General features: G+C 43.0%; 1 protein-coding gene across 1 annotated transcript in view; it reads left to right on the top strand.

Moving 5' to 3' along the window:
• LOC142576573 (mitochondrial amidoxime reducing component 2-like) overlaps positions 1–20,607 on the top strand; it is a 41,960-nt gene extending 21,353 nt beyond the window's left edge. Inside the window, exons 4-8 of the mRNA XM_075686760.1 lie at positions 11,649–11,796; positions 12,919–13,065; positions 13,139–13,200; positions 18,196–18,267; positions 18,335–20,607. Of these exons, the coding sequence (XP_075542875.1) occupies positions 11,649–11,796; positions 12,919–13,065; positions 13,139–13,200; positions 18,196–18,267; positions 18,335–18,479 (574 nt within the window). The 3' untranslated portion in view covers positions 18,480–20,607. The remainder of the gene's footprint in view (positions 1–11,648; positions 11,797–12,918; positions 13,066–13,138; positions 13,201–18,195; positions 18,268–18,334) is intronic.
• The last annotated feature ends 1,115 nt before the right edge of the window (positions 20,608–21,722 follow it).

The following is a 21,722-nucleotide window of genomic DNA, read 5'->3' as shown; positions in this document are numbered from 1 at the left end:
CAGCATCGGAAGGGTTCAAATCCATAATCTGTTTGTAATCGTTAAGGCTGGCAATGACGGTTCCCTTTGCAACATGCTGGACTTCATTTCCAAAATTAGTCGGGAAGACATTCGAACACGCATCACGCAGCCGAACAAGACCCCTTGCCATGCAGATCCCTTTTTCGAGTAAGAGCCCTGTGTTACTGTCTGCTATTCCTTCATAGTTGCTGAATACGGTGCTTCGTACAGCGACAGCTGTGCTGGATCTTGAGGGTATCGTAACGTCATCGTCTATAATCTGAAGTGCATCAAACTGTTCTTCACACTCGAACATCGCGATGGCGTGCTTCGGTGAAAACGACACACAGGATTTCTGCAAGTTGATTACTGCACCGTTTGCCTGCAAAAAGTCCATTCCAATAATTAAATCCTTTGAGCATTCTGACAGGACAATGAAACTGGCGACGTATGTAAAGCCGCGTATTTCAATTCTAGAAGTGCACCTGCCCACCGGGTCCATAGTTGTCGCCTCGGAGTGAATTCGGTGACGGTACGTGGAGGGCTGCAAACCAAATCGGCAAAAAGCTCCTGCTTCACATTGTGCATCAGGTGCCGAAGCTTCTTGTCCTCGCTCATGCTTGGATCGGGCCAGCGGAATAAGTGGGACATATCTTCAAGATACATTGCCATGCTTTCGTTGTTTTGTTGGCTTCTTGCTTGCAAAGCGGCTTCAGCTCTTTCCCGGCGTCTGTGCTCTGATACGTGGCCAACGGCTCCTGTCGGAAGTCATCCCATGACCGGAGGACAGTTTCATGGTTTTCAAACCACGTTCGCGCACAGTGTTGCAAGGCGAAGTAAACGTTGCGGAGCTTCCGGTTTTTGTCCCATCCATTGTAGTCCGCGACACGCTCGAAGCCTTCCAACCAGTCCTCGGCTTCTTCTACGGTGTCTCCGTGAAAAGGCTTGGGCGTCTGCGCCTAATCAACGACGATGTGGGTTGAGGCTGTCTGGGATGTCATTTCAGTATTGTCTGCTGCTGCTACTATAGTTTGCTCTGGCAAAAGGGAAACTCGGGCGGCTCACCACGTAGGCGACGGCTCGTGCGCTGGTGGACAGGCGTGAGCTCATTGGGTCTGAAATGGCGTGGCTCCGGGCTGCTTTCTCCAACTCGAATTGGGCTGGAAATCATTACCCAGCACCTCCACTAGAATTGTAACGAACAGTTAAAGTTCAGACACAATCATTCGTAATCAGTCAGATCACATACATGGCAGCCTTCCGCAATTGGTTTGCAGCTGAAAAGCATAAAATTAACAACCTGATAAAAAAATCATACAAATTAGCACTAGGGATTCCCATCAGTACGAGCATGGATCTCTTTCTAAAGTTAGGACTCCACAACACACTGGACGAACTCATAGAAGCACAACAAACATCTCAAGCAGAGCGACTAACCAAAAACAAAACGGGACGTCATATACTAAGCAAACTAGGAATGAATTGCCACAATCTATACGGGGAAAAGAGGAAGATAACGAGAGAAATTCGTGACAAACTCCTAGTACCGAATATACCTAAGAACATGCATCCAGGTTACAACGACGGCAGACGCAAGAGTAGAGCAGAGAAAATTATCCGAAGCTTTGGGTCAGACGACAGAGCAACCTTCGTAGACGTGGCTGAACACCCAGACAGAAATAGCTATGTAGCAGTAATCGTAGATCACACCCAAAAACCCCTTACAAGTGTATCAGTTAATACCAAACATTCCGAGACAGCAGAGGAGGTAGCCATTGCACTAGCATTGGTCTCCACGAATGCTCAGTACATCATTAGCGATTCTCAAGTGGCCATTAGAAATTATGCAAAAGGTAGGATCTCTCCTGAGGCATGGCACATCATCAGAGTCAATGAAGCAAAATTCTCCAATGCAGAGAAGAACGGCAGGCAATTGCTCTGGTTCCCAGCGCATACGACTCCAGACATTCCCGCAGTCAACCTCAACGAGGTAGTACACCGCGAAGCTCAAGATCTTACTCGCCGAGCTGAGCAAAGAGTGACTTCCATCGTTCAAGAGAATGCGGAGGAGGAAATCTGGAGAGAAAAAGATATATTAAGATTTAGCGATATTACCAAATTCTATCAAAATCGGAGGCGAGTATTACCACCGCCTCACACTAAACTGAACAGAGCTGAGTCCGTTACTCGGAGGTGACTACAAACAGAAACTTATACGAGTCCCGTGCAACTAAAGAATTTCCACCCCGATATATACGAGAGCGATATGTGCAAGCTATGCAAGTCTGTTAGCGCCACCCTTCAACACATGTTGTGGGGATGTGAAATATACCAAAATAAAATGGCAGTCTCCCCAGAAAATCTACGGGCGCAGTGGTCAGCCGTGCTGCTCAGCTGAGAACTCCAAGACCAACTTTGGGCCGTCCAGTGAGCCAAGGAAGCCACACGGGAGCAGCAGCTCCCAGTGGCCATCTAGGCGGCCCCAGGCCCAGGCCTCCCAACCACCGGATTCCATATAAAGTTATCACATCATATCAACTATTTATTGTGGGCTAACTTGTGCCCTGGGGGTAAATAAAAAAAAGACTGCCGCGTTCTAAACAGGAGATCAAGAATGTCCTCTTCTTCTTCTTCCTCGAGTGTCATTTCACTTCTTCTTGTACACGCCGACAATGGCCACCTACGAGGCAAGTGCGTACGGTGAGAACACGTGCCATTATTTCATCGTCTTTTTCTCCAATACGCCGTAGTCCTCTTAGGGTGCGCACGAACCTGCGCGCGTTATTTAAAGATGTTTCTGCCTTGTATCAATATGCTAAAAGCTTTTTATTCACAGGGGCATCTTTAAGCTTTCTTTTAAGAAAACAACTTTTGAAAAGCAGAACTACAAGTGTCCATGATATGTATGGCCCATGATAGATTTTTCATAAGGGTGACTTCTAAGTACTTATACTTGTCAAGTTCTCAAATCGCACTCCTGCCGAGATGATACATGAATATGCTGGGATTTCTTTTTCTTGTGATGCGTAGAACAGTTTTTTGCCTGTTTAGCTCCATGCTCCGCTCCACTCTACACAGCTATCAATTGCCTGGAGAGCTGCCTGTAGACAATTATGGTCGTCTGTGCACAAGATCTTTTTAAAAACGCAGTCATCTGCAAGTAACCCGATTGAAACATCATCTGGTGAGACATCTATTAAATCATTTATATAAATTCAGAACAACAATGGTCCCAGTACACTTCCCTGGGGAACTCTGGAGGTAACTGATGGCATGCTGGATGAATAATTTTGCACTTACACAAATTGTTGTCTGTCTTTAAAATATGCAGCAATCCATCCTACAGTGTTGGACGGTAGACCAATGTACTGCGACTTCAACAATAATTTACTATGAGGCACGTTGTCAAACGCCTTAGAAAAATCCAAGAACAAAACATCCACTTGGGCATACATATCAAGAACACTAAAAAAAATTCATGAACTGTTGCGACTAATTGCATGACTGTAGACGGACCTTTCCTAAAACCATGCTGGTAAACGGAGAGTATCTTATGTTCAACAAGGGATTTCTGCTGGTAACTTATTATAACATGCTCCAACAGCTTACAACATTGACTGGTGATAGAAACTGGGTGAAAGTAACCAGCAGGCGACTCCCTTTTTTATGTATTGAAACAATGTGGGCCTATTCGCCAATCACATGGTATTTCATATGATCTCAGTGATAAGTTAAAAATATCCGTAAGAAATTCGGAAATCTGTGCAGCATAGTGCCTTAAGAATAAATTAGAGATGCCCTCTGGTCCGCTAGCCTTCTTTACATTGATATTCAAAACCATCGCCAGAACACCTTCGCGTGTGATTACAATTTCATGTGCACAATACATGTGGGTGCGCTATGCTCAGTTTAGTCTAGCTCCGAAAGTACACTTTGAAAGTAGTGATTAAAATTTTCCACTATGCGACAAGGGTCTATCAGTGTACAGCCACCAACCTTTATTTTCGATAATTCTGTTCTAGTTTGACCAGAAATGGCCAGAATTTAGAAGGGTCACTTTTAATAAACTTTTCCACACTGTTGCTAAAAAAGTTATGTCTAGCTTGCTTAATCTTAGTCAATAAATTATTTTTAAGATGAGTAAAATGCTCTGTTCCTGTTAGCTTTCTTTCTCGGCTGTTTTATTTTGCGCTTACAAGGAATTATCTCTCTGCTAATCCATGAATTTGAATGACGTTTGCAAACGCATTTCGATGGGATAAAATTTTCAACATAGTATGTCGCAGTATTATGAAACATCTGCCATGGCGCTTTCAACAGTATACCTTGGACCGCAAGTAGTCTGTTATTGCCACATCATCTGCTTGACCGAAATCCTTAACTACATTTTTTACAGAAGTTTCTTTCTTGCTATCAAGATTTCGGTCTCAACTGTCACATGTGCACTATCGAAGATTTCACAAACGAACATAAGGTCAATAATCGAATTCGCTCTTGTGTTCACTTTCATTAGTTCTTCGAGGTTAAGAGAAAGAATAATGTCAAGAATTGAGTCTTCAGAAGCGGAACATCCTTAACTGAGATTGTTCCAATTAATATTTGGCAGATTAAAGTCACCTGTGAGTATTAGGTTTCTGCCTTGTAGCTTTACGATTTCATAGTCTAGTAATTGAATTGTGTAATCATCATTAGCATCAGGGCATCGATTGACTGTGACAATACAAAACGTTATTCCTGACAATGCCACTATCGGGAATAAGCTCTCGTGATTGTGGATTTCAATGAAAACTTGTACTACTTCTATTCCGTTTTTTGCAATGACTGCAACACCGCCATGAGCACCTCTGTCCCTTCTACACAATTGATAAGCTGGAGGAACTATTTCGTCATCATGAATAGACTTGTTCAGCCAGGTTTTGGTGATTATGCAAAGATGACGTGCATATAGCAGCAGAAGATCTTCAAGCTTATCTTTTTTATGTACGATGCTGTGAGCGTTCAGACACAGCAAACATAACTGGCGAGGCTTTGATTGTTAGCGAGAAGATAGTCTGTTTGAATTCGGCACTTCTTTCAGAGTGTTCAACGTGTCATCCCACAGGAAAATTTTGTCACCTATTGGGAGTTTATTGCTTCCAAGCAATACCTTTTTCTTGGCCTCTCTTTTGCATTTATCATTAGCCCAAAGCAACCTGAGTTTCCTTAACCTGTCTGCACAGTAATTCTGCGGAATGTGCGTATCCATTCCTTTTAATTTTCTTGCATTTGACAAGACAGCTTGCTTTTTGCGGAAATCCTGAAAAGAAAGAATAATTGGTTGATTTTTATTTTTTTATTTTATTTAACAATACTGTAGGCCTTTGCACAGGCCCAAACAGGAAGTGGATTGTATGATATACACACACGAGCATGGGAAAAACAGGAAAAAAGAAAAACAAAAAAATATATAAAGCAAAAAAAATGCCATACAACAGCACTGGTATACAACGCAAGACACCCTTTTTTTGTTTCACATGAATCAGGGAAAAGGTACTCAAAACAATTGCAATATTTGATTTGATTTCGGCCTTCCTAGTCTATGAATTTGCGCAACCGATGAACAGGTAGCCTAGTTTATCGTGAAAAATTCCCTTTATAACTTTGTTTGTTAGGGTTGTTTCTGTTTCGTCAGGTGTGTCTGGGATTCCAAAAGTGATTAAGTTCGATTTGGGGCTTCTGTCCTCCAAATCCCCTAATTTTTCATGCTTAGAGTGGAGATTCTTCTGCCATAACAGCTGGGCTTACAACTTAAATCGAGGTAATCTTTCCCTGCATCTCATTTACTTTGCCTTCGAGGTCTGTTAAACATACACCAAAACTCTGAGTCTCTCTGTGTTCTCAAGGCGTGTTCTTAAGTCTGAAATATCTGACCTAATTGACTGTTGACCTTCTACAAGAGTGTGCAGTATTATCTCTACAGTAGGTCAGAGGTTTTCTTCCACATCCCCGTAAACCAGCAATTTACAAACACAACAACAATCATCTGCAATATACAAGCACTTCCGTGGGCATGGCATAACAACGAGAAATCGGTTATCACTACGTAGACAAGAGCCATAACTAACCCAAAGGGTGAAAGCAAAATGCATGGTAAGCAACCTTTGCTCAGCCGTTTTGCTGTGCCCATTGAAGATGGTCCAGAACGCTACAGTCTTTATAGCAGGGCCTTCTGTGACGTCACAGAGCAATGGATTGAAGCAAAGAATGGAGCAGCCTTGATGACGTTGTAGATGTGTCCTTGGTCCACATCAATTCTTGTAGCCTTAGACGCTGGTAGCAACGAAGCTGAGGCAACAGCAGGGAACAGCGCACCGCCAATTGACAGCAGCAACGCCTGAAGGGTGAAAGCAAAACGCATGGTAAGCGACCTGCGCACAGCCGTTTTGCCCTGCCCACCACCCCAGAAAGATTTGGTTTCCATTCCCCAAGCTTTGCTTCACATACTGTTGTGGAGCTGGCCACTTCCATAGCCATACTGTGATTCACCCGCCATGGTCTTCTAGTGGCTATGGCCTTGCGGGTTTGATCCTGGGCCCAGCGGCCACATTTTGATGGGGGCGAAATGCAAAAGCGCTTGTGTACTTAGATTTACGTACACGTTAAAGAATCTCAGATGGTAAAATGGTAAAAATTAATCTGCAGTCCCTCACCATGGTGTACCTTACAATCAGATTGTGGTTTTGGCATTTAAAACCACTGATTCCTAGGTGTTATTATCGACAGGGACCTTTCAAGGAGCCCCCACATCTCATACTTGAAGAAGAGGCTTACCTCTATCGCCCATATACTAAGGTTTCTTGCTGGTAAAATGTGGGGCACATCTGTGGCATCTATGCTTCAGCTATACAGGACACTTTTCCTAGGATACTTGTGATGTAGCACACCAGTGCTGTCCAATGCTAACAAAACTAACATCTGTGTCCTACAGAGCATTCAAGGCCAAGCCCTTCAAACATGTCTGGGGCTACCTCGATGTGCTTCAACTGTAGCAACAATTGCCACTGCGGGAGACCACCCAGTAACGACTTGCATAGCTGTCGACGCACTCCGGGCGGATGTTCGTCATATATCCAGAGTCCCCTGAGCACCATCTCGCTCGCTTGCCTGAGAAAAGACCCAAGGCAGCGTTTTCCAGATTAGTTGCAGCTAACCAGCACTCTTTCTCATTGAGATACTCGCCCGCAACAAGAATGCCATCCCCTTTGCGGTGCTTAAAAAAGCCTCCTTGTGTACCTTGCTGTTCCAGGAATTGCGAAGAAGACTAGCCTGACCACCGCAGCTCTCAAGCAGATCACATTGAAACTTTTGCATTGTTCCACCGCTAACCAAATCCATGTTTAAACGGACGGTTCAATCTTGGAAAGTTTGACGGGTGCCATTTTTATACCATCTGAATCAGTCATCATCAAGTTTGACTTCACACGTAACAACATCTACAGGTTCCAAACTGGCCGCTCTTCATGCTGCTGTCGAATACATTGAAAAAGAACCACGTAGCGAATGGGCAATACTTTGTGATTCGAAAGCAGCCCTCCAAAGCTTGTGAGGTTTACAATGTGGTAATTACAAACAGCTGGTGTCCCAAATCAACGAAATTTGCCATTGCGCTTCTGAACGAGGACACGATATAATCTTTCAGTGGCTACCAGGACATTGCGGCATCATCGCCGATGATGCTGCCCAATGTGCCCAGGTTGGAGCACCGACACTCCTTATACCTTTATCGAGAGTCAACGCTGCAAGAGAGCTTCGTAGTCTCGCTCGTACCATCACGTTCAATTACTGGCATACACCACAGAACTCTAACCGTCGTTTGTACAGCCTCGACCCATCACTGATACTGAAATTACCAGCAAACCTTTGACGGTGTGACGCAACACTGCTGTGTTGGCTGTGGGTAGGAGTAGCATTCACTAACTCCTACAACTATTGTATTGGAATGGCAGACTCACCAATGTGCGCTAAGTGCAAATGTGAAGAGACCATCAGTTATCTTCTGTGCCGCTGTTCTTGCTTCGATAACCAACGTCAGACTCTCCAGTGTGCCTTGAATAGACTAAACGATAGGCCATTCACAGAAGCAAAGGTCTTGGGAGCCTGGCCTTGCAGTTCATTAGCCCAGACAGCCATTCGAGCGCTTCAGTACCTGAAGGCAACAGACTTGAGTGCCCGACTGTAGACATCCTGTACCTAACTTAGTGCATGTGAAAGTGTGATATAGACATGTCTTCTCTCTCTCTCTCTCTCTTTCACTCCCCCTCCCACATGTAGGGTAGCAAACTGGACTCAGTCTGGTTGACCTCTCTGCCTTTTCTTCCTCCTTCTCTCTTTCTCTGGCATTTAAAACCGAAGAATTTAATAACATTTTTTAGCCATACTATGGTTCAACAAAAGCCACGAGCTGTAGAACTTCCTCAAAGGAAGTTCTACAGTAGCTGGACTTCCTTTAAACTATGGAGTTTATCGCTCTGAGCAGCCAGAAACACCAGAGAAGAATCAAAAGAATCTTTGACACACAGACAGCTGAAGCTAAATCTTGTCATTGCAGTGTAGCAAAAAAATCCTGGCTGAAGGAAAAAGCTTGCAAGTGTTCTGAGGGCACCGCCTACACAGGAGAATTTTGAAGTTTTACACTTCTGGAAAGGCTGCTCTGCATTCTTGCCAAATTTCTTTCAAGTTATCTGCAATGGTAACATGCATGTTTACAAAATTTTAACTTATTTTTCTCTTCTTTCAATTTGGCGTTGCTTCACTGCTTGTGCCCAAAAATTCTTGTACATAATTTGATTTAACCAAGGCCAAATTTTGCATGCACGTGCACATAGATGTGTAGAATGCAAGTGTCTACCGTAATGTCCTAATAGATTCCCCGCCCGTGTTTTTCGCATGGTTTGGTGTTTTTACCAAAGTGCCAAAAGGTAGCCCAGTTCTCATAATCCCACTGCCCTGGAGCGGTACCACTGCTGCTGCCACCAATGGTGATTGTGGCAAAAATGAGGTCAGTTAGCTACTGCCGGAAATGAGGAACAACGCTTACTGGGAAGGACAGCGATCTTCAGCTCATCCCCCTTTGATGCAATGGTGACCTTGGCAGAAGCTAAGTACTACATGGAAGATAAGCGAACAACGCTGAAACAATCCCTGAGCTTGTAAAACTTGGTCACTTCGTCTTTTGTCACGGAGCAGCAAGGAGGTCATGCTGCAATAGTGCTGCAACAATTGAAAAGAAAACTGAGGCGGTTCAATGGCACCAGAACACCGGCAACAATTTGAGTAAGACTGCCCATCAATTTGGGGTGGATTGCAAGGAAGTGATGCAATGGAACTCGAGGGACACAGTAGAACAGGCATAGTTACTGTTCTTTTGAAGGTTTTGAGGGAGACTGAATAAGGGCATATGAACGAACCTTCACAACCTTTGGCTAAGATTAATTTTTTTTCCCAACTTTTCTTGATTGTTCATCGGAAGTTACCCCACTCCCTCTTTTCACTTGATTTGCGGTAAATTCTAGGTGGGCTATCATTCGGAATATTACGGTAGGCTTTATTGTAATTTGCAGCATTTTTGGTCGCATGCATTTAAGGAAACCAGTCATCAGTGTTCCGGATCACTGGAGTCTAGATTAAAAATTGTATGTTGAAATAATAAAATGAATAGAAGGTAGCTTTTCAGCTTATTTACAATTATATTTGTTTATAAGGGGGCAGTATGGGCTATTTTATAACTCTTCTAGGCCTGGTATGAAGCCCAAACATTGCACAAGAGATCCTACTTTTCTTACTTCCAGGGGACACAGAAAGATAACCAAATATGATATTAACTAAAATTGTATTCAGAACTTGAATAAGCTCTATATTGTAAATAAATTATATCCAATTAACTTTATTAATAATGAAAACTGATCACATAGGTGCACCTTCCCTTAAAACACCTGTGGCACTTCTCACCTCTAATGGTCAGTATTGCAGTTTCGCTAAGCAATGCTCAGCACTGTATGGATGTTTTAAGTTAACATTCAGCATTTGTCAATTTTAACAAAATATATAAGCGCAATAAATTGTAGGTTCAACTGTAGCAAAAATTCGACAGCCTGCGGTTTCTTATGGCTTTTCTTGCGCTATTTAACATCTCATTATATACCGGCAGCCTCTGTCAGTACATGAAAGTTGTCTTATAAAGAAATCGCTTTGGTTGAATTAATGCTTCATTCAGTTTTTCTTGGCTCCCATGGCAGCGTATGCATTCTAGATTGCATTATTTGTGCGGGAGTGCTGCCAGGCTGCACTCTGTTTGAAGCCAGAAAGTTTTGTGGAACCATTGGATGCGGCATAGAACAGGCTGTAAAGCATTTTCGTAACGTTAAAGTGGAAAGTCAAGAAAGCTGCAAAGGCCACTACGCAACATGACAGCAGCCTCTCAAGCTATGTGTCATGCACCGATAATCCACAAATGAGGGGTAGCTGCTCGTGGGCAGCAGCAAAATTCGGCAAACGCTAACTGCTTTGCATGTGTATATTGGGTTCTGTCTATTAAGTGTCTCCCGTCGGTGACTGAAGCCTGCAGCTGTAATGAGCCTTGCAAGCTGCACAAACCAGATTGTTGGTAAATACTGGAAGGATCAATTTCGATCTGAACTCTCTGACCAACATGTTTTTTTTTTTTGCTCCTGCCACAGCTGCAGGAATTGTTGCATTGTGTTGTGCTCTCCAAAGATCTTTCTTTGTTACCAAATGCTATGAACTAAGGCAGACAAGGGGCTCGAGCTTTGTTCAATGCAACTACATGAAGCCAAGAAGCAAAGTAGGCTAAGGAAAGCAATGGGTGAAACTTCCCTGGGGTTTTAATTGACATGTAGAAATACGGTAAAGGGAAATGAATCTCGGCGAAAAAAGAACCTGACGCATTGTCTTCAGCATTACGTGTGTGAAGCTCTACAACTTAAGCAACAGTGACTGTTGTTCTCCAATATAATGTCATAGATATTTGCTCATGTACAAGATCTGACCCTGGGAGTGTTAGCTAATGCCCCTCATCGCTGTCCTGGTAGGTGTAGAAATTAATTTCGCATCCCAATGACTTTGTTGTAAGGAGGGTTTATTAAAGTTCAGCTTTCTTAGTGAACCCTCCCAGGCTTTTCCTATCGTGGCTACTGGCTGGCTGGGTGGGTGCTGCTCCTGTTCTGCTGAATAGCGCCCCCCCCCCCAAAAAAAAGTTGAACTGTTAAAATAATGCATAAGAAATGCAAACCAATATAAGAAGTCTCATTACATAGCATGGGTGCATGAGTGCACGTGTGCGTGATCCAGTTTCCTTTACACCAGAGACTCGGGAATGAAATGGACAAATTTGTGGCATTTCAAAAGCCACTTCATGCAAACTTTGCTTCACATATATTCCAAAATGTGCATTGGATCTACATCATTTTTGTACTTAGCGGAGAGTATTGCTCTTAAGCACACTTCAGATCACGACTCTGGCAGTCTGAAGCTGCGCTTGCAAACTTCCTCGTGAATTTTCACTCTGGTACCTTTCTTTCTATTCAAGCGTATTCTAGGCCATCTGTTTTACTTTACCTGGTAGCTAATCCATGTGAATGGTTTCCTTTTAGGGTCAGAAAGAACAGTTACAAGGCTGTGGAAGTGTCGGAAGAAGCGTCCCGGTGGTTCAGGAACTTCCTCAATTGTGACGGCATTCGACTCGTCAGAATTGTTTTGGACAAGGAGACCATTGATCGAGGAAGGGATGGTAGTGCTTCGGTAATGTATTTATTTATGCTGGTATGACAAGCAAAAAAGTGAAATCATGCAAAAATCCTGCATTTTGTTGCACCTTGCTATGTTAGGTAGAGTGACTGTCAACTAACCACACTTATTTAAAAATATTTAATATCTCTTTTATGTAGCCTTTAATGTCCCGAAACTGGGGGGCACAATGGGTCACAATAGATGTCTATAGTGGAGGGCTCCATGTTAATTTAGACTACCTGGAGCTCCTTAAGATGCACGTAATTCAAATTACAGAAGTGTTTTTGCATTTTTCCCTTGTCAAAATGCGGCCGCTGTGATCGGGAATCCAACCCACGACCTTCTGCTCAGCAGTAAAATGTACTGTGCCACCTTTGTGGGTACCGCGCTTTCAGATGTGTTTGCTGTTCATCCTCCTTGTCTTTAAGGGACCCCTTCATAATTGGACATCTTTCCAGGTTTTCCTACAATGCATTAAAGGGACACTAAAGTGCACCACCAAATCTGTTTATGGGGCTGAAATGTCTGTTCAAGGCTCTGGTTGCAATTATTTGACAGAAAGAGGTTGCTTACTAGTGGAGGAAATGAAGGCCAAATGTTCCCTTTCTGAATTTCATGCCTGAACAGCACCATAGATATGTTGTTGTGACATCATGGATTTCAATTTATTTTTGCCTGTTAGAGTAATTTGGATAGAATGAGCCATGCTTCTAGCTCAAAGCTCTGCTGCTTCGGCACAATTCTTTAAGTAGTCGCTATAAAATATGATGTACTTAATTACTTGTGGCATCACACCATGCGTTGACAGGGATCCATTAAAGAAAAAAAAAAACTTTGTGTCAGTACTGCTCTATTAAGCTGTTATAATGACTCACATATATTACACTTTTCCTTCACTTGATGTTAAGCTTTTGCTGCACTTTTTCTTCAGTTGATGTTAAGCTGTTGCCATAGCAGTTACCATTGCTCCTTTCATGTACTTGGAGCTCTTTACGATACTTTCCATCATGTTAGGCTGTTGTTTATCCCACTTAACTGGTAATTGTTGCATCAGTTGCAAGTTTCCATCACTTGATTCTCCTTCTTCCTGAGCAGTAATTTTTTTAGCAGAAATTTTTATTGCCTTGATTTCAGGTGGCCTTCCAAGATAAGTCATCATTTCAGGTCCTCTCAAAGGCATCACTGGATGAGCTAGTGTCGAGGCTGCCTCCAGGTAGCAACATCAGGCAGCGCAATTTTCGGCCCTCACTCTTTGTTGAAGGCTGTAAAGCCCATTCAGAGGTAATTGTGAAGACAAGGGCTAGGGTTTTTTCCGCCACATGACAAATGGCCCTCTTGTTTTGCCCCTTTGTAGGACCACTGGTTGCGCTACAGGATTGGAGAGGCAGAGATGGCTTTCTTGGAGCGCACAAGAAGGTAATGCACCGTTTCTGGATAAAAGACATATTGGAAACTTCAACTGCACCACCAAAATGACGTATTAGCTCAGATGTGAAGTAGACTGTTTTTATGTGAGGTGTTTCACATAATTGAAAGCATACTTTAAGAAAAAGTGTTGTATTGTAGACAGACGAAGCTGACTGTATTGTTTGCAACTGTCTTGAGCTATTTTAAATAAGCTTTTAGTACAGAAGGGTTAGCAGTTAGTGCTCTCTTCTGTCTCCTCTGCCATCCTTCCGCTGTTATACAAACTGTAAAGAAACTTTTAGTGCACTTATTTAGCCAGATAATTATGAATTGTGAAAAATTTTAAATATTCATTTTATGGCATAAGTTGGACTTGATGCAATTGCGGAGCATGTTCAAGAACTCGGTGCACCTGTTTCCATTAATGAGCTATCTCCCACGAAAATATTTGCAGAGTGGGAGAAGCTCTGCAGAAAACCTACATAACAAAACAAAACAGTAGACTGCATTGTGGATTTACGCATCTGGAATGTAGAGACCTCAGGCATTTTCCAAAGTATGAAGCCTGCCTTCATGTTACGAGGAAGCTTGTGGCACTGTTATTCAGCGTATAGGCCAGGCAGCCATGTCAGCTTCATCGTTTTCAACATGGTGCACTACTCTTGCAACTGATCATACACGTGACGCTGAAATGTGCTTGAAATTCTTTTGTCGCTTTCGTCTTGGCCGGCATATGGGTGTCGTTCACGAAAAGTACACTTCAGGTGCACAGTGCACTACAGATGTGCAAACGCATTGCGGCCTCCTTTTTACGTACTTCATGGACTTGCCGCCAAGTCTGGAAAAAGAGAAGTGCACAACGAACAACTCCATGTAAACAACTGCATTGAGCGTTTCTGGAAATTCTCTGCAACCTTCATGAATATAACTTGTGCCTTAAAACGAGCATTCGACGTATTGCTTGGTTGACTCTAACTAGCTAAATTTACTACAAAAATTACCGTTTCCCCATACAAGAAAGTGGATGGGGAAACGGCGCCGCAGTAGTTCCATTGGTTAGAGCATCGCACGTGCAATGCGAAGACGTGGGATCATTCCCTACCTGCGGCAAGTTGTTTTTTCATCCACTTTCATTGCCATTAATTTATCATTTCTTTAATTTAATTAGTAAGTGCAAGTAATCTTCTCTATATTGTCCTTGGTGTCTTTGCTCATTGGCTTCTCATGATACGATTAATAAAAATGACTGAGTAGTTTGAAAAACCTGTGAGCAATATGCAGTTTGGCTGACCGGTCAACAGTGTGCCATGTCTATGTTAAAGTTTAGTTTTAGTTGCATAGAACATCCTATATGTGACTAAAGGAGATTAAAAGTACTACAGGCCTAGAAACTGTTAACCCTTTCAGTGTTGGATTCTTTCAGAAGTGATACACCCTCAGGCGTAAATATTTTTCTTGGATATTATAAGACAAACACAACAGTTTATTTCTGTTATGCAGTAGTGAAAAAAATGACATGGATAATGGCAAATAGTCTCTTGAGATAGTCCTCACATTCCTATATGACAAAAGGAATAAAAACCCACAGCATAAAATAAAAACCGCAGAAGACTGAAAAGCACTATTGATTCAATGTGAGATTGCTCTACGTAAGTCTGCTGTTATTAAGTACAGAATACTTATTGCTTAAAATTGCAGTTTGTATATTATTAGGCTTTTTCACTTTATTCTATGCATATTACGAAGTAAAAGAAAGTGCACACTAATGAGTGACTCTGCCTTCATGTTAACAAGTGGAGCGGCAGAGCTGTTCAGTGCATCACGGCGTGTGTGAGGGCTGTTGTAATGCGCGTGAGTTTGTGACTTAGTACCCCGAGTACTGTGGTCTCTGAGATGCAAAATGCCATCGACGAATTGTGTCATGAAGGGGTGCCATCACTGCAGTAATAGCACTACTGGCATATCCTTCCGCTTAGCTTGGCTTAGCTAAAAAAAAAAAAACCCTGCCGCATGCAGCCAGCAAAAGCACAGCCTTTGAGATCAGTTTGTTACTTGGAGGGGTTGCTCACTGGGGTGTAGCTTCAAACGCCACCTATTATTGTAAAAGTAATTAAACGCTCTAGGAAATATTAACCGCAGGAACATTGGCTTGATACACAAAACATTACTTTCCTACAGCCGGTGTATAATCTTGATTGCACTCACCTATAACTGCTTCCAGCATGTTTGTTGAGCATGACTACATCCACAGTGCAGACCAGAGAATTCTGATAAAAAATGTTCCACAGCGTTTCATGCATTAGCACCGTATGATTGGACACTCGCCAGTAAGCTTTCTGTTGCACTAAAAAAACGGGTACCATAAAAATTTGCTGTCAGTCCCTTTAAATAAATGGATGCAGTCCTTCTTCGTGAAGGAGCTGCACAAGTGGCCTGTGGAACTTATTCATAATTAACTGTGCATACCCTGTAGTCTGTCAGTATCCCGGCACCTCCAAGCACATTCTTTTTTGTGGCCTTTGTCCCTGGACACAGCTACGTCTCTTTGTAATTGTTTAAAGTACCAAAAATGTAGGTTTTTCTCAAGAATTCAACCTCGATTTCAAGCACTTGAGTGCATTAGAGTGGAGCCACAAGCTTCTGCTGTGTACTGCGCAAAAGCACACATGTGTTTTGCTAAGCAGCTTGTTGGGTGTTGGCTAGAGGGCACCGTGTGCTTAACACAGGGGATTGTCTCGATGTAGCTGGCAGAAAATATTCTGGAGAGAAATAGAACACTTCCAGAGGTGTTTTGTACGATGATCATATGAGAGCAGACACAATAGACCTTGGAAAGCTTTAAAATGGTGTTGCTCTAGAGTACTTGACACATGTCAGGGGAAAGCATGGCAGAAATGGTGTTAACGATAGCCAGAAAAAAAGAGTCATACAGTCGAACTCACTTATAACGATACCAACAAAGTGCAGTATTGTGAAGGACTACAAAGACAGTAAAAAAGTGTGCAACTTGGTGAAGAATTACGGACTGTCGCAACCGACAGTGTTGACAATCATCCACTCGGCGGACAAGTTGGGCAAAGAAAACTGGTCGGTAGACAACGGGCGCAAACGCGCTCAACAAGGTGCTTATAAGGAGGTGGAAGCGGCCCTCTATGAGTGGTTTCTTGGTGCCCATGCCGTGAACTTGCCCATCACCAGGCCAATTCTGGCCACAAAGGCGAAGCAGTTTGCCCTGCTCATCAAAAATGTGGACTTCCAGCCAGGTGGCAGCTGGGTACAATTCTTCAAAGAGAGGTACGGCACTGTTTACAAAGCCGTCATCAGTGAGGGGGCTTCGCTTGACATGGAGGGGAAGCAGAAGTGGGTGGCGGAAATGCTGCCCCGCACCCTTGACAACTGTTTTGACACAGACATATATAATGGTGACGAAGCAGGACTGTCTTGTGAGGTGTTGCTGTCCAAGACACCTTCACTCAAAGGAGACACGTGTAAGGGTGGTAAAAACAGCAAGCTGTGTCTCGCTGTATTTTTTGCATGCCAACATGGGCAGGAGAGACAGATGCCCCACACTTGTCATTAGGAATTGAAAAAAATCCCCGCTGCTTCCGTGGTGCTGCCAGGATACCAGTACACTACTGTCGCAACCGCAAGGCATGGATGACGCGAGAACTTTTTCGTGAGTGGCTTTTGGAGTTCGATCACCATACCGAGCGTTCTAAGAGGAAGGTAGTGCTCATCCTAGATAATTGTGGTGCCCACCACTCCATGCCAACACTCTTATAGAAATGTACGCCTTTTGGGTCGTATCTTGCCACACAACAATAATAGTCATCTGTCTTGCTTGTGTTTCCTTTCTTGAAAACGCTGCACTCGCTACTTTTCTCTCAAGACTGCTCTGTCATGTTGATAATGCGCACGCCGTTTGTGACTTGGAAGTACCGGGCTCGCAGCGTTCAAGAAATCAAATGCGGACAAGACAGATGACGACTATTGTTGTGTTGTAAGATACGACTCAAAGAGCGTAATTTTGTTTAAGGCTGTAAGCTCTGAAGGGTGGAAATTTTTTTCCTGCTGCCAAATACGACGGGTGTCGGCAAGCTTTGTGCAAAGCAAGTAAGGCTGATGGACATGGGGTTTTCTCATACAAGCCACTGAGAAGTATGTGGCGAGATGCTTGTGGTGATCTCACCTAGTGTGTCTTCTGGATTTCTCAAGCTGAGAGGCTGTCGCGCCAACCTTCTCACACTTCTTAAAAATTTTAGCCCTTTTGGGGCCACCAAAGCGATGCCTTGGCGGAGCTCGCATGTCACTTGCCGCCCGTAACCCCTCTTTGCAGTTGTTATATAGCAGTACCATTCTTGAACGCCGACAGCCACGGCTTGTTACATGCAATTGGAGCTTGCAGGAAACAGGGTTAAACAGTTAAATGAGTCGACACAATCAGCAGCTGGATGGAGGAAGGTGGTGGGGAGGGGCACTGGCCTCTCCGCCACTAGTTTTCTCACAGCAGCTCTGCCATCCCCCTATTTTGCTTTTTTTAGTGCAACCTGGTTATAAAAATTATCGGTTATAACAATGACAGTTTCAATGGCACTTGAATATCCTTATAAGTGGGTTCAACTGTGAACCTTGTTTCTTTAACTTACTTGAGGAAAAGGTGTCGGTACCAAGTGAGTGTGTGCCCTAATTAGGGTTGTAATAAGTGGGCATGACTGTAAAGAAGTACAACAATTGAGGATATACAAATCTTGATGGCTTGTTTCCCTGTAACGTTCTGTATAAGAGTTTCAATACATTTACTGCCTTGGTAGCCTCAGCAGAACTGAATGACTGAATCATCAGGGTATATGCCAATATCTGATCGGTAAACATGTCTAGCACTTGTGGTTGCCAAATAAATTATGCTTGGTGAATCACAAATCGGATATTTTATTCTAACGTCGTGTTGCACATTCAGGTTTTTTGTGTGAAATGGCATTGCTAATAATGATGCACCATTACCAGATGTGTAATGACCACAGTTGACCAAGACACTGGTATCAAGACGGGGAAGGAACCACTTGTGACATTGAGAAAGTAAGTGCAAGAAGTGGTGTGCTTTATCGAAATCTGACCTTCATGTGACCATGGTCTTGCTTTGCAGGTACAGAGTTGACAGGTCCAAGCTAGGGCTTGAAAGGTACGAGTATCACCCATTGCTTGGCATCGGCTCAATCCACATTAAAGATGGCAGAATTGCACCTGGAGATGAGATCTGCGCTATAATAGCCCCAAATCCACTTCTGTAAGAAGGGTGTAATTTTGGGCCAGTTGATGATGCATATTTGACTACGGTGAAGTGCGACAGACTGGACAAAGCAAGGGTGAGACAGACGGGACAAGCGCTTGTACCATCTGTCTCGCTTAACTTCAAGAAGAGATGGGTACATTATGCCTGTGTTAAAGACTTACTGGCAGCCAATGCAATTTCTGGTGCAGGGCATTCACTTGTATTTGAGCTTTTCTCGACACTAACTGAATTGTTTTATATGCCTTGTCTGTGTCAGGATTTTGTTCTCAACTGTGTTGTCATGGCAGTTCATCAGGTTCCCTGTAATTAAAGTAAATAACTCTTCTGTTCTCTAGTCTGGTTGCTGTCAGCATTTCAATTTTATCAGCTTCTTTACCTATGACTGCATTATTATCAAGCCACACAGTAAGGGTTGGCTGTAACTGAAAAACATGAGTGCATTTTGGTACCGTGTAAGTGTTCAACTGATTATCAGACAGGATAGTTTGGATATTGTTAATGTGTTCGTAAAAGAGTTGCCCCGTACATTATATAAGAGACGTTCCTGTCCTGCAACTGGGCATAGTTGGGCTTTGACAAACTTCTCCAAACACAATCTTTGTCACTGATTTTCACATTCTTGTGTCACAAAAGTATAACTCGGCAGTTTACGAATGCTGTTACGAGAAAGATTTGTTGACTGTTATCTCTGTATTCAAAGCAAGACATTCCGCTGATTTATGCTTGGGTTTCTGTCAGTGCCCATTCACACTTTGAGTGCGCCGATACAGTGACAGTTTTAAGTAATGGTTCACGCTGTTTGTGTAACTCCTAGAATTAATATGCGAGTGTGAAATCAACACTGTTATGCATTGTGCTCGGGCAGTGTATGTTTGCTTATGTGCAGCCCCATTTGCTATAAACAAGCTGCAATGTAGCAGCGTGTGATGTTCAGAGGCTGGCAGCATGATGTCAAATAGGCAGCGAGTCAGATTCGGAGGTCCAATTTGTACTCGCGGTACTGGTAGTCGCTGCATGTTGCCACGAAAGGGCTTGCTCCAGTTGAAGATATGGTAGCCCACTGTGTTCACCGTGAGCAATGTGATAGCTGTAAAGGTTGCCTTGGTCATCAGGCCAGCTGTCATCTGCGTTATGCAATGAAGATTGTTGAAGCTGTTCCACGCATGCACAGTGAAGGTTTTTTCTGCACAAGCATCCTCCAGATTAAATTGCTACTGCCATAGATCATTGTGAAATTGCGACGAATTGTTTTGAAGGGCTGTTCTGAATAACATAAGAGACACAGTCGCTTTATGTTGAGACGTTTCAAGTATGGGCTCTTCTGTAGTCATGTATATCAGCCATTCAAAGTGGATGCTTTACTGTGACGTATGTTTCCCCGAGGTTCAGCTGACAGTATTCTAAAATTTTTGGTTGCTTTTTGCACAAGGGTTGGATATATGAAAAGCATTTCTTGTAAATGTGGTTCAATAAGTTAGAATGATAGCTTGTACAAGGTGTGCATGACCTTTAACCTAACTCGAGAACTATGGTGGCTTGTGTAGTCTGGCATATATTGCAGTTTTGGGCTTTTACTAGAGAATGCAAAAAGAAAATACCAATATGTGCCAGCCTACCGTTTCTGGTTCATATGTTCATGGTAGCTTTATTGAGCATGTTGAGCCCATTGATTCTGGTTTTATATATTGAACCACCTGACATTTACATGTACAAATACTGTACCCAAGCTTATTTTGGAAATGCTTACATTGAAGTACTTACATAACGTTGCATTTTACAAGAGCAATTTGTTGTTTACCAGGCTCTTACAGAACAATATATATATTTTTTTCATTTTTGTATTGAGACCGTAATGTTATTGGTCTGCATTTATGATGTAACGATTGAAGTAGGTGTTGCTGTTTATGCTTGTTATTTTTAGAAATACTTTCGGATGCTTACAACATGTTTTTTGTGTGATAAGTATCAATCGTTAATACCACAATTTGTAAACACCCGACAGTGTAATACCAGTGATACCAAGATGTATAAAAGCATTTATATTTTTGTCTTGATGTAGAAGGATACTACAGCACTTGTGTTATGCATTGATGGGTGTAACCAATAAAGTTTTCCCACCATTTAAACAGCATAACTAACTACTCCTTTAGCTGTCTACTAGTATTTTAGATCTCTTCATGCTGTATGTACTCCTTTGAACATGCCATTGCAGCATAGAGCATTCAGGAGTGCTCTGGACTTGTTAACACTATTCGCAAACATTTTCTCCTCTTGCATGCTAATTTAGCTGAATGGATTGGAATTGTTTTACAAATCAGCAAATATGGCCTGCATGTTTCTCTTTGTAGAAGAAATAATTGGGTGTTAAAGGGGCTTTGCATTGAACTTTAACATAAGTGTCAATTTACTGTTATTTTCATGGCCTCACCTCATGAATTTTTCCCTACAAAAGATGTTCCTGTACGAGTGGAGCCGTCAGCAATGCAATTTCATTAGGCCACGCTGGCATGCCTGTGTGGCATTCCTGTTGTTTTTGTCATTCTTGCTGTGCTTGTACATGTGTTGCTTTTCCGACATGGAGTGACTACTGTATTGCTCCGCACTAGGCTTTGAAACTGGCACGGCTTTCAAGGTTTTCCCCTCATCATGTCTAATCTTGGAGGCCATAGTATATGGCACAGTCGTATAAGCACTGTCTTCTCGGTCATGCGATTTTTTAATATTTTGGCCCTGCCATGTCACGGCATCTAAAGAAATGAAACGAGTAGCATAGGGGCTTAGTGGTTAATTGCAGTAAGCTGCACAAAAAGTGACTGAGATTTTGAGGGGTTGATGGAACGGGCAAAATTGTAGGCTTCCTGGTCCATGTTTGGATCGAGATGCTTTCTTGCACCTCATCCCCAGCTCACATCTGTGGACCATCTGCCATGCTTAATCCATGGGAACCACTGCCCTGGTGGGAATTTGGCAGACATGGCTAGCAAGCAGGAGCTCCTTTTCCCGCACATACCATGGCTATCATTCCCAGACTCAAGTCGTGCAGTCGCACTTCACCAACATGCACCCTGATTGGCCTCCACGTGATCAACCTCCGGGCACCGTCTCAACCCTGAGCTTGGAACCACCGAGTGCCTGAGTGCCTCCTGAGCCCTTCCATGCCACAACAGATTCTCTGCAGGCCTGCTGCGAGTTGGATGTGGGACCTTTGCTCCTGCGACTTCTTCAGCTTCAACTCCTATCT

This window comes from Dermacentor variabilis, chromosome 1 (genome assembly GCF_050947875.1).
Source record: "Dermacentor variabilis isolate Ectoservices chromosome 1, ASM5094787v1, whole genome shotgun sequence".
Lineage (NCBI taxonomy): Eukaryota > Metazoa > Arthropoda > Arachnida > Ixodida > Ixodidae > Dermacentor > Dermacentor variabilis.
This window is presented reverse-complemented; position numbering and strand designations above follow the sequence as displayed.